The following is a 13,548-nucleotide window of genomic DNA, read 5'->3' as shown; positions in this document are numbered from 1 at the left end:
TAATGCATGAGCTCAAATCTCCTATGTCTAACATAATGCATGAGCTCACATTAAAGGGACCCCTGACCATTAGGTCCAGTCGTGATCGACTCTGGGGTTGCGGCGCTTATCTCACTTTATTGGCCGACGTAGCCGACGTACAGCTTTCGGGTCATGTGGCCAGCATGACCAAGCCACTTCTGGCGAACCGGAGCAGCGCACGGAAACGCCGTTTACCTTCCCGCCGGAGCAGTACCTACTCATCTACTTGCACTTTGACGTGCTTTCAAAATGCTAGGTTGGCAGGAGCAGGGGCCGAGCAACGGGAGCTCACCCTGTCACAGGGATTCAAACCACTGACTTTCTGATCGGCAAGTTCTAGGCTCTATGGTTTAACCCACAGCACCACCCGCGTCCCTCACATTACCTCCTGTTTAATTGTTAAATTGCAAGCCTAAACCCACACAGTTAAAATAACTTTTATTTTAGTGTGCACATTTATTTTTTTAAAAAACCTTTAAATATAAATTGTAATGAAAATGTTGAGACTCAAAAGGTTTATACATTTCCATATTAATTTCTTTGACTCTTATCTGTACATGGATGCAGAAAACCCAAGGATCAGTTGTAAGTATTAGCAATGTACTGTATTCTGTGATACATTTAGGAAATAGATATACTGCTTAAAATTTACAAGTTATATCTTATTTCTGATGTATCGTGTTTATTTGACTTTATTCCTTTTTGCGAGAAACTCATTTTAAGCCACAGTGGTCAATAATACAAATAGGAATATTGCATTCTGCCACTTTAGGGGGCTACATAACCTTTTAAAGTTGCTACCTTCTGCATACATTGAATGTGAGACGGTTTTGGTAACTGTTAATGCTGAATGTCTTCAAATCCTTTATATAAGCTATTTCTAGAAATAACCTTGTTCCAAGTATGCAGCAACTTGGTGTTGCAAGATGTTCAGATGTATGAAAACTAGGTCATTTCATAGACTGCCAATCGCTGTAAATAAATTTCACAGTGAAGGCTTTATGTGGCTGTAGCATTTCACTTGTTTCTTTTGCCAACCATTTTGAGTGAATAGTGGCAGCTTTCCCCAACTGAGAAGGGGAGGATAATACATTCCTCATCCCTGCATTTCCCCCTTCTGTTTCCCCAAATTAGCAAAGTGCTCTGAACAAGCATAGCATGATGAATTCTAACCAGGCACCAGAGCTATCCATCGTAAAGTTAAATTGTTGCAGTATACGGTAATTGTAATACTGCATAGCAGACAAAACTGCTGTACAGTGGTACCTCGGGTTACATACGCTTCAGGTTACAGACTCCGCTAACCCAGAAATAGTACCTCGGGTTAAGAACTTTGCTTCAGGATGAGAACAGAAATCGTGCTCCGGCGGCGCGACAGCAGCGGGAGGCCTCATTAGCTAAAGTGGTGCTTCAGGTTAAGAACAGTTTCAGGTTAAGAGCGGACCTCTGGAACGAATTAAGTACTTAACCTGAGGTACCACTGTATAGCTACTTGGAAAATAAATCCTGTAACTTCAATGCAGGTATCTCTGCAAAACAAATTTGTTTATTATTGTAGCACATATGAAATTCTGGCCTTAATAGTAATTGTAGATTGATGGATAAGTTGCACAAAGTCCACAGCTTTTCTTCATCTGGCAGTATCAATATTTTGAGGCCTTTTTGTCATAAAGCAACTTTATAAGAAAATATTTTACTTTATTGGCCAAAATCCACTGCTGGCAGTTTTGTGTGGATTGTGCTCCTGTTAACTGTAGTTCAGATAGCTATATGGTTGGGTCCAGTTCGTCCAGGTAGCAGCTACTAGGTTTAAATATAATCATAACCTTGCCTCAAATTAAACGAGAGAGAGAGTTTTCGTGAGGACAGTGATCTGAATTGTAGAACATTTGTTAATATATATATGTAAAGTTTGCCTTTCTTTTCTCGGGAGAAAAGAAGATCATGTCTGAAAAATGTCTCTGACCTCTTTGTCATGGGAGGAGCTCTTGTGCTAGAATCAGCTGTTCTTCTGCACTGGTTAGAAAGAGAAGGCTATGGACCCCTTGGGATGACAGGAATATCCATGGGAGGACATGTAAGAACCTTTATTTGAAAAATAATAAATCACTTGAAGCTTACATATGTCTATCATTAGCTGGTTTTAAGTGTTGTAAAATAAGTTACAATATAAGTGAGTTATCTAAATCACATGACATAGACATGAAAAATGGGATGCGCAGATATGGAAATGGCCTTACATTTTCCATATTCCATTAGATTGAATACTGAATATAGTTAGATCAAATTCTTATTAAATTTCAAGTTTATGTCCAGGTACAAATCCCAGGTACAAACCCATGAAACATATGAAGTATTGTTGGCCTATCACTTACCTTAGACAAGTCTATCTCAGCAAGTCTGTTGTGAAGATTAAATGAGAACCTTACTTATGTTACTCAGAGATTCTTGAAAAAAGAACCTCAGGATTTGTATTAAAGAGGGAAGAAGGATTCCTTGGAAGAAGGATCTGTACTGGATGCATACATAATAATTAAAATTATGAAATGCTTTTCAAAATCTTTTAGATGATATTTTTATATAAATGCCATTTAAGTTTGTTGTGAATAAAATCTGGAAGGGGAAAGAACTGGGAAGGGTTTTTTTGTATTCTAAAATATGTTGAGGGATGAAAGCTATTTCTCTCAGGTAGTAATTTCATTTTACTTGTGCTTATAAAAACAAAATAAGTCTGTCGCTCCCTAAGGAATTATGACACCAACTGTGCTGTATAATTTATTTCAATTTGCAGTAAATGCATTGTGTGTGTAAAGAAAACAGATAAAGATTTACCTTATAGGATTTTGGAAGAAAAATACTGAGGTGACTAATACAATATAAATCACAGGCACTATTCATCTTCAGTGACAAGCAGTATGTAATCTGAAAAAAATATTGTATTGTCTTCTATTTGACAGATGGCATCATTAGCAGTGTCAAACTGGCCTAAACCGTTGCCACTAGTTCCTTGTCTCTCCTGGTCTACAGCCTCTGGTGTTTTTACTACGGTAATCTATTTGCAGTGTACAATGCCAACAAGTGGGAAACCAAAAGGCTTCAAAGCCCTAATATTAATCAGGTTTGATTTATTGTTGGGATATTTCATAGTAGAAATACTTTGTGTTCTTGGGGTTAGGGTAGAGTTACCAAATTTTGAATTGAGGAGGAACTTTTTTAAAATAGTTATTCCATCTCTCAGTACCTCCGCAAACACTCCATTTTTAAAATGCTTCATGAGGCATGAAAGGCAGCTGAGTGAAACATGCAAACCTAAAGCTTCCATGGTTCTTTGATCTTTGCCCTTGTTTGTAGATGTGCCCAGAGATGTTTTCACAGCTCATGGGGAAACTTTCCTAAAATGATATAAATTACAATTATTTGTATATAATTGGTGTCTTTAGAATAAGAGTTCATAATGCCTTGTCACTGCTTTATAATGTCTTTAATTTCAGGGTGTACTGAGCAAGGCAGTGAACTGGAGACAGCTTGAGAAACAGTATTATTCAGAGAGTGTTTATGAAGAAGAGATCATTCAAATGCTTGAATATTGTGGAGTAGGTATAATTTTATTTTCCATACTAAATATTAGCTGCACAGTTTGACCATTGAAAACATGTCACAGTGCTCAAGCATTTCAGCAAAAACATTAGATATGAAACTATAGGATTTGTTATACATATATTCTTGTAAAAAGATGCATTGACATTGTTTTGTTTTTTTAAAAAATGCATTACCCTTCTACTCTTTATTATTTTTACACTGGTGAATGGTTGATTGTGAGAGAGCTTGTCAAACTACAGTATGTAATTAGGAAGGAGCATTTTCATCGTATGACTAGAGCATTTAACCAGAAAATTTAATTTTTGGATTGCTTTTGTAAAAAAAAATACTGCATTTCCTCTTACATTTTGTATGTTGGTTGCTAAATGGCTCCCATGTTTGTTACATGTTCACCAAAAATTTAGTAAACAGCATAGCTGTTCATAGATGCTTAGAAATTATAACTAGGGATTATTTCTTGTTATCAGGTTATCAAAAACATTAACGTAAGGATCCGTAGATAGAATATCAGATGATGTCTTTTCAGTAGGAAAATGTAATGGGCCACCTGTCTCATTTCTCTTCAATAATATTAATACTAATACAGTGGTGCCCCGCAAGACGAATGCCTCGCAAGACGGAAAACCCGCAAGACGAAAGGGTTTTCCGTTTGCGAGTTGCTTCGCAAGACGAAAGGGTTTTCCGTTTGCGAGTTGCTTCGCAAGACGAATTTCCCTATGGGCTTGCTTCGCAAGAAGCAAAAAAAGCCGTCCGGGATAGTGGGGAAACACGCTGCGTTTCTCCACTCTCCCGGGAAGGCAGGCAGGGGGGAGCAAAGACTTTCGCCCCCGCCGGCCTTCAGAAGAGGTCCCGGGGTTTTTTTAAATGCTGGCGGGCGGCAGCAAAGGCTTCGCTGCCGCCCGCCAGCATTTTAAGATCGCCCCGGACAGCGGAGAAGTCCTCCGCTGTCCCAGGGTTTTTTAAAATGCTGGGGGTGGGAAGAAGAACCCTTGTCCCCCCCCCAGCCTTCAGAAGAGGTCGGGGGACAGACTGTCTCTGGACCTGGTCTGAAGGCGGTTTCCATAGGAACGCATTGATTGATTTTCAATGCATTCCTATGGGAAACCGTGCTTCGCAAGACGAAAAACTCGCAAGAAGAAAAAACTTGCGGAACGAATTAATTTCGTCTTGCGAGGCACCACTGTACTAATAATAATTTATTATTTAGGGACATGGGTGGCGCTGTGGTCTAAACCACAGAGCCTAGGGCTTGCCAATCAAAGGTTGGTGGTTCGAATCCCTGCGACGGGGTGAGCTCCCGTTGTTCAGTCCCGGCTCCTGCCCACCTAGCAGTTCGAAAGCACATCAAAGTGCAAGTAGATAAATAGGTACCACTGTCTGCGGACAAACGTCGGCTCCCTCGGCCTATAGATCGAGATGAGTGCACAACCCCAGAGTCATCCACGACTGGAACTAATGGTCAGGGGTACCTTTACCTTTTTTATTTATACCCCACCCATCTGGCTGGGTTTCCCTAGCCACTCTGGGGAGCTTCCAACTGAATATTAAAAACACAGTAAAGCATCAAACATTAAAAACTTCCCTAAACAGGGCCGCCTTCAGATGTCTTTTAAAAGTAAGATAGTTGCTTATTGCCTTGACATCTGCTGGGAAGGCGTTCCACAGGGCAGGCTCCACTAATGAGAAGGCCCTTCCTGGTTCCCTGTAACCTCACTTCTCACAGTGAGGGAACCGCCAGAAGGCCCTCGGTGCTGGACCTCAGTGAACAATGGGGGTGGAGACGCTCCTTCAGGTATACAGTAGTACCTTGGTTTGCAACTGCTTTGGATTGCAACTGTTATGGATTACAACCATGTCAAACCCGAAAGTGCGTGTCCCTTTTTTTGAATTACAACCAATTTTGGGGGGGAGGCCACATTGGCGAAAGCGTGCCTTGGGTTACAACCTGTTTTGGTTTACAACCAGACCTCCGGAATGGATTATGGTTGTAAACCAAGGTACCACTGTACAGGAACGAGGCCGTTTAGTTCTCCTGACAGTGGCCAGATGTTGGGGGTTTTTTAAGACCGTTGTTGCAGAATGTGGAGAAGGGCTGCTGCTGCTTCTTTGGCAATAACTTGTAGCGAGTAAGATTGTCCTCCGTGAACACAGTATTAATGGTGTGTCCCTAGGTGACTCTAGGAGGCCAATTTTGGATCCACACATCCTTTTACAGTGGGTACATGGGTTTCTGGATGGGAGTTGATCATTGTGAGGGTTTGACAAACGTGCCTTCCTCTTCGCTTGTTTCTTCCTTTCATCCTCAGTCTGAGTATCTTCAAAGGCCATGACACCTTTGGTAAAGGCTGTTCTCCAATTGGAGCGCTTGCAGGCCAGTGTTTCCCAATTCTCAGCGTTTATACTGCATTTTGTTAGATTTGCCTTTAAAGAGTCTTTAAACCTCTTTTGTGAACCACCAGCATTATGCTTTTCATTTTTAAGTTCGGAATAGAGTAGTTGCTTTGGAAGACTATATTCAGGCATCCGCACAAATGACCAGTCCAACGAAGTTGATGTTGAAGAATCATTGCTTCAACACTGGTGATCTTTGCTTCTTAGAGTACACTGACATTAGTTCGCTTCCCAAGTGATATGTAAAATTTTTCAGTGGCTCTTTTGAGGATTTGGAGATAGTGTTTATAAGTGGTGCATGTTTCACAAGCATACAGTAAGATTGGTAGTACAATAGCTCTGTAAACAAGCATTTTGGTTTCCCTGCAAATGTCCTGGTCCTCAAACACTCTGCACTTCAGTTGAGAGAAAACTGCACTCACAGAGCTCAGGTGATGCTGGCTGGATTTCGGCATCAATGTCTGCCCTTGTGGAAAGATAACTGCCCAGGTAGGAAAAATAGTTGACATTTTCCAACATTACACCTTGCTTGTTGGTGCAGCACTTGGGTTTTTTGGATATTGAGCGATAGGCCAAGCTTTTCATAAGCTTCAAAGATATTTAGGGTGGTTTGGAGGTCATCCTCTGAGTTTGCACACACTACGTCATCATCAGCATTTTGAAGCTCTATGACGGAAGTTATGGTAACCTTCCTCTTTGCTTTCAGCCTAACTTAAGAGTTTTCCATCTGTTCAATATATGATTTCTACCCCAGTGGGGAGTCTCCCTTCGACAATGCTCCTTGCACTCCTGGCTCTATCCCTTTTAGTTAGGAAATAATTATAGGAGGACTTGGAGAAATGTGGCAGTGGCAGAAGAAGGGTTCTTTATTTTCCTACTCACCTGCACAGTCTTTCCCAGCTGTTTCATATTTTGCATAGGAAACAAAAAAGCAATGACTAGATGTGCTAGGAGGCCACTAATGGAAGATGCCAAGCTGTTGCCACATCAAGTGACTGCTGGTAAAACTATTGCCTGGAATTTCTGAAGATGATGGAGAATAGAAAACTTGGGTTTTTTTGGTGTTTCCAATGCTAGTTATTTGTAATGAGCTTCTAAAATATTGGGACTAAAATGTCCTCCTCCTAGTAAGAAAATAATAAATCAGTGGGAAAGCATCTTGTTCTCTAGGAACATTTATTCTATGTTAAGCAGAACTGTGAACTGCGTGTCTTGCATATTCCTTTACTCTTTCTGGTGGAGTTGGTACTGTATGCATTGCAAGTACTCAACATTAGGTAACAGAATACACACAACAGCCTATGTTGTTGTAAACTGCTTGGGCTTTTTTAAAAAAAAACAATCAAGTGTTATGTAACTTTTGTGAAATAGATACTTCGAGAAAGCCTAATATAGAATGAGGATGATTTAATCATTTATGATAGGGGAGAGGACACTATGTTGAGATTTCTGCCTTTCTCTTTAAGGATGCTTATGGATGTGCTTGCATTTGCACAGATTTCAAATTTCTGAAAATAAATTCCACCCCACCCACCCCAGATACAGTTAAATTAAAAGTTGTTAACATAGGGGTGCATTCATAAGGCAGTTTCATACAAGCCGAAGGTTGGGATATGTCACTTTAGTCTTTTCTATGTTTACATAGTTTAAGTGACTCACATTAGAAATTAAATTGTTCTCAAGATTCAACACTGTCAATTGTATCTTATGTAATATAAGAGATATTTGGTGTTGTAGTCACTATATATTTGGGAAGTGTCTTGAGTTAAAATATAAACACTGCCATATTCTTTTAGAGCAGTGGTCACCAACCGTGCCCTCCAGATGTTGCTGGACTTCAGCTTCCATCATCCCTGACCTACTAGCTTTCTAAGTAAAGTTTATGGCAATTGGGAGTCCCACCAGTATCCAGAACCCACTACATTAGATACCCCTGGATTAGAGTAATGGAACATCTAGCTCATTCAAGAGAGCAAATTATAGAAGTTGCCACATACTAACCCCCCCCCCCCTGAGCAAATGTTTTAGGGTTACCAGAGTAACTGATACCTTACACTACAGGATATCTACCTAATATTCAAAGTGTCTTAATTGAATAGATATTTTTGTTTAGACAGATTCATTCAAGATGGGACAAGACTTTGTTAAAAATTCTCCTGGCAGTGTGGACAGTTTAAGCAATCTGGACCTGCATTCCGGTATGCTGAACCTGGATACCAGAAGCAAAGTTCTATCTTCGGAAGCTGGTCACTGCATTAGCAGTAGCAGAACTCCTCTAAGTGCCTCAGCGGAAGGACTGTTAGTGCAAGAGGCGTCAAAAATGCAGTGCATAAACCAGACGTTTTCAACCAGCAGCAGTAGCAATAAGGATTTTACCAGTAATCAGAAGCATCTGATAAGTGGAAAAAGGGACAGTTTACAAAGAGAATCTTTAAGATTCATGAAAGGGGTGATGGACGAATGTACTCATGTAGCTAATTTTTCAGGTACATGTTATTTTAATACAGTTTTGAAATTCTTCTTTTTGCTGCCCTCTGCCTATTTCTATCCTGTTAAGTAATACTTCTGCTTTTTTATGTTTTCTTTCTCCAAATTTTCATTTCTGCATTTCTAAGTAATCTCTGAGCACATAAAGTGTTTAAACCTGATTTCCCCCCCTTCTTTTTTATATCCAGTGGTGTCTAGTTTGTCTCATAGGGCTAGAAATGTAGCTTATATCCATAAGTTGCATAGTCTGTGGAGTTATTTGAAGCCTCACATGATCACTAACAGCATAATTCTCTGGTTTGCGCAAGGCAAAAAGCAGATAAGGTTGAACACAGCTGTTGCCTCATTGTAAATTATGGTGAACTGGTGGAACAGCAGCTAGATCAACACCTATCAACATGCAAAGCTTTGTGTGAGCAGAGAAGGTATAGTAGCGGCTAGTGACATAAATATAAGTGGGACTAGGGCTCCTTGTTCTGCAAGTCGAGAACCAAAAAATTTTGAAATGAAAAAATTGAGCACCAGGGCCAATTAATCTCAACAAAGCCCAGCAGAAAAACAAAATGCAGTACTGTGCCATAGACCATGCAACATGTTGAAATGATAGGGCATGGCCATAGACAATAGCCCACTACCCCATGTGTCAATGAACCAAAAAGACACAGGGAAGGAGGCCACAAGGTCAAAATGAGACCACTGCAGATCACAAGATGATGCTAACATACTAGAGCAGGTTATTAGGCTATAAGGTGATTCTTCAGCAGGATCAAGAAAGCTGGTTTCATAGTCACAACCTATTGTATATGGGCTAATTTTCCTTTGCTGTTCTTTCCCATTCTTGTGTAATCTAACATAAGCTATTGACAGTGTTGCTTCAGCAGTAAATAAGAACTAAGGCTGCATTAAATAGTTGCCATTTGCTGAAGACATGATTGTGAATTGTGGATTCCCATGCAATTACCTTGTAATTTTAACCTTTCTGTAACATTGTCTTCCGAACTGAAGATAGCATATTTAGCTTTAAAGAGCTTTGTTCCTTGTTCTCAGTTCCAGTTGATCCAACACTGATCATAGTAGTTCAAGCCAAGGAGGATGCTTATATTCCAAGAACTGGTGTACGTAGCCTTCAAGAAATATGGCCCGGATGTGAAATCAGATACTTGGAAGGAGGTCATGTTAGTGCATACCTCTTCAAACAAGGATTGTTCAGGTGAGGCATTGATTAAGCAATGAAAATCAAACAAAGCTTTTATACTCCACTACTACTGCATCTCTTAAGTGCTAAGTATACATATTTTGTTGTGGCAGTCTAAAAGTTGCCTGCATTCAACAGATTTAGGCCACTTCAAAGCTAGTAGTAAGTCATGGTTTTGTGCTATGTGAACAAGCTGAAATGAGTCTTGGGCTTAGGGTCTCCCGTCTCCTCAGTTTGAGCCAGGCTTGTTTTAACAAACCATAGTTTAAAATAACTACAGAGTTTCACCTAGCTTGGATGTAGTCTGAAACAGGAACCAGGTTGTTACAACAGTGAAGTGGTGGTGTATAAACCTAGGTTCCCTTCTCATTTATTTAGTGCTGAATGACAGCATTACATCTGAAATGAGCTTTATTTCCTACTCAGTTCTGTTTTATATTTCAGTTGTTGTATTTGTTACCCCTAAATTGTGGATTTCTGAGTTTTGTGGCTTTGTTTATAATTGGCAGGAAGTGCCCAGCATTGCCCAGGAATTTTTAGAAACACTTTTGTGTGTGTGTTTTATAAATGGATAGTGTAATCTGTGAGTTTTGACTCATGACACTCAAAATTAGGTGAAGTCACACCAAGTCAAGTTTGGTCCATCAACTTGAATTAAAATTATGTCCATTGTTCAAATGTCAATGAAGACTGCTGCACTCCCCTTGCCCCCCGGATCTGGAACCCTCATGCTGGGTTTGGTGATGATTTATTGAGAGGCAGCCAAATCTATACCAAAAAAATTCCGAAGTCCTATATTGCTCTGCTAAATTGAATCAAAATGTCACCTAGCATCAAAACATTGCTGAAGACAGCTCCCCCCACCAACTGCCCTCATGCCAAGTTAGGCAACAGTATTTCAAGTGGTGCCTGAAGATTTGCAAAAAAACGAGCATAGTCATGGCAAAGTTTTTACTTTAAACTGGCATGCTGCATTCAAACATCAATGTAGGCCACCACCCCAACTCAGGAACCCTAAAATTTGGCAACTATATCTCAAGAAGTATCCGAATGCTGAAAACAGACAAATGGACATTTTTCTAAAATGTATAGTAGAAGCAGGTGCTAAAATCTTTTGTTAGAACACTGTGCTGCAGCTGGACAAAGAAATCTTGTAAAATTATTAGTGTACCTTCATTAATGTTGTTAATATTCTCTTTCTCTTAGACAAGCTATATATGATGCCTTTGAACGCTTTCTCCAGAAATACGCTGTATAGCTCTGTCCTTTGGAGCCGCTCTATATAGACTTGTTCTGAGCTCTTTTTTACATGGATCCTCATGTTGACTTCATGTGGAGAACAAGTCAGACATAAGTTCAGTTAAGTCACCAACTGGACGGTAAATTGAACTTGGCGTTATATCAGAATGAAATCAACCAATTTCAAACTTGCACCAGTCATGCCAATGACAATTTTAGCACAATTTCTTAATACAGGTAAATATCTGTCTAAAGAATAGGCTGATTTTTAAGACTATTATTTCGAGAATATACTCATCCTTTGAATAGAGACCAATACAGGCTGCTTAAATTTGGTTTATGTAAATTTTAGCATAAGTTTCACACCCCAGGTTGTCACTAGGACTAGGAATTCAAAAATTCCTTCAGGGAGACCAACTAGACTCTCAATAATGAGCTCAACTTGAAAAGTTTATTCATAATAAAAATTAATAAGATGGCCTATGCAGACTCTGGGGAGTAGGCAGCTACATACTCCCACAATCTTCTGTATTCCCTGGCCCTATTTCAACTTCAGTTGGAAGAACAAAGTTTGCGCATTACTTTCCTGCAGCTCATAATTGGTTCTTTAAAACTATTTGTCCACCTTTAATCATTTAAAGTAGCATGCTAGGTGTGCTCTTATTTTAAAATGGAGGGAGGAGGTGCATACTTCTGTTGAGGAATCATAAAATGTTAATTGACTGAATTGTTACACCTGAAATGAAAATAAAGTGTGAATCCTTCTGTATATGTTGCATATTTAATGTTGGTTTTCTTACAAACTATTTTGCATCATGTTGCAGTAAAGAGGGATTAACTTCATTTGGATCCAACCCAATATTGTAGTTATTTCCTCTTTAGTTCCGTTGAAATCAATGGGACAAGTTAATCAAGACTAAGTTGACTCTCAATATTTTTAATGGGATGAAAGTTACCATCTTCATTTGGATCCAATCCTTATTATCCCCAGCATTCCCCATGCTGCCTCCTACACAGTTCCAGAAGGTCCCCCAACACTCCAGAACAGCCTTCAATGGGGCTGCTGTGTTTCAGGGAGCAGGACTTGGTGACAATAAATCCCATTATTCAGTGGTTGCATCCTGTGACTTGAGCTAGGCTCACAGAAGCTCTTCATCTTACACATTGTATTTTCTTTCATATTATATGAAAGTTAGTATGTGCTGTTAAATTTGATAAAATATTATTGTGGCTGAATCCAATAAAGTTATAAACTTCTGCTCACACAACACAATCTCTTTCCCTCCATCCCAAATCTGCTAGAGGATTGGGGAGCTCAGAGGAGATTGGGGCTCTGTTGTGTGAGTGGAAGTTGTTAAACCCATGTAGTGACTTAGTTGGATACAACTCTCTAAATGCAACCGGATTCTGCTGAATAATTAAAGTTGAAGTCAGCCCACTTATCTAGGAATAGGTCCCATTGAATTTGGACATGTTTAGTACACTTGCATAAGACTGTACATACTAGAATAATTTTTGAAGAGCAAAGTCTGATGAAGAGGAAGTTTATTAAAAGTACCAAAACTTAAGGTGAAAGCCTAAGTAAAAAAAAGCTTGACCGAACTTCCTAATTGTAGTGAACAGCACTTTACACTGAAGCAGCAGCTTTAAGTGGATTCCAGATACTGCTGAAGTCTTGTTCAAAGTAATTTCCTGGAGAACTAAAGTATTAAAACTCACTCCTTTGGTAAGTTATGGATAACTACAGATCCTCCAAGTGTCCCTATTTTCCAGGGATAGCCCCGGATTTACAGAAGCCATCCCGGTTTCTGATTTGATCCCGAAATGTCTCATTTTTCCTTAGGATAGCCCTATTTTCATCTGAGAAATGTTGGAGGTTATGTAACTGGCACAGCATTTCAAATTAAGTATTTATGGCCCACATGAATCGTCTCTGTGTCTCCTTTTGGAATGTTCCAGTTCCAGGTTTCTGGAACACCAGAATTGGCAAAAACGGATTGGCTTGAAATAGCTGGATGTTAATATGGAATCTGCCACAATATTATGCATCTACCAGAATTTTATACCGCAAAATCTGCTGTAGCAGGAGCAGTAACATGCTTGAGTGTTCAATTTAGTGATTAAGGGGTGTTATTCATTGCTAGTGCTACCCAGTGTAGCCACACTGAAGTTAATGGACATGGTGGGTTCCTTGTAAAGCACTTTGAAGTCTTTTTCAACAATCCAAGTGGTATATAAATTTTGCTAAATAAATAGTCAAATTTGTCTAAACATCACTATTCTAAGACTACTGTTTATGTGTTGTGAATTAGTGTGTCATAATCATATGCTTTCAACAGTATTTTATAGAATTAATTAATCTTGCATTTAAAGTGCATTCTGTATTTCAAAGACCGGCAAAATTCTTGGTAACAAAGTCTTTGATAACGAAGTTTTGTGGCCTTACTATATTCAAATGTCTCTAATACTCTTGCCTAACACATTTCATTTAAAGTAATTTACTAATGGTGTTCTAATCAAAAAGGAAAATCAAAGTTAAATGAAAGTAAGTTTCAGAATTCTGTGTACTTTTCTAAACTGCATTTTATATTTTTCAATAAAACCTTGCAAAAACA

At 39.3% G+C, this 13,548-nt stretch overlaps 1 protein-coding gene across 9 annotated transcripts in view; it reads left to right on the top strand.

Moving 5' to 3' along the window:
• ABHD18 (abhydrolase domain containing 18) overlaps positions 1–13,548 on the top strand; it is a 20,259-nt gene extending 6,711 nt beyond the window's left edge. For 8 of the 9 annotated variants that reach the window (XM_083755839.1, XM_083755832.1, XM_083755835.1 and 5 more), the window contains 7 exons: positions 581–606; positions 1,960–2,098; positions 2,979–3,068; positions 3,513–3,614; positions 8,126–8,498; positions 9,547–9,709; positions 10,901–13,548. In XM_083755839.1, the coding sequence (XP_083611965.1) occupies positions 581–606; positions 1,960–2,098; positions 2,979–3,068; positions 3,513–3,614; positions 8,126–8,498; positions 9,547–9,709; positions 10,901–10,952 (945 nt within the window). In that variant the 3' untranslated portion in view covers positions 10,953–13,548. The remainder of the gene's footprint in view (positions 1–580; positions 607–1,959; positions 2,099–2,978; positions 3,069–3,512; positions 3,615–8,125; positions 8,499–9,546; positions 9,710–10,900) is intronic. The other variant, XM_083755838.1, reaches the window with a different exon arrangement.

The sequence above is a fragment of the Podarcis gaigeae genome, assembly GCF_964106915.1.
Source record: "Podarcis gaigeae genome assembly, chromosome: 9".
NCBI classification, from domain to species: domain Eukaryota; kingdom Metazoa; phylum Chordata; class Lepidosauria; order Squamata; family Lacertidae; genus Podarcis; species Podarcis gaigeae.
The sequence above is the reverse complement of the archived record's forward strand: the minus strand, read 5'-3'. Positions and strand labels throughout refer to the sequence as shown.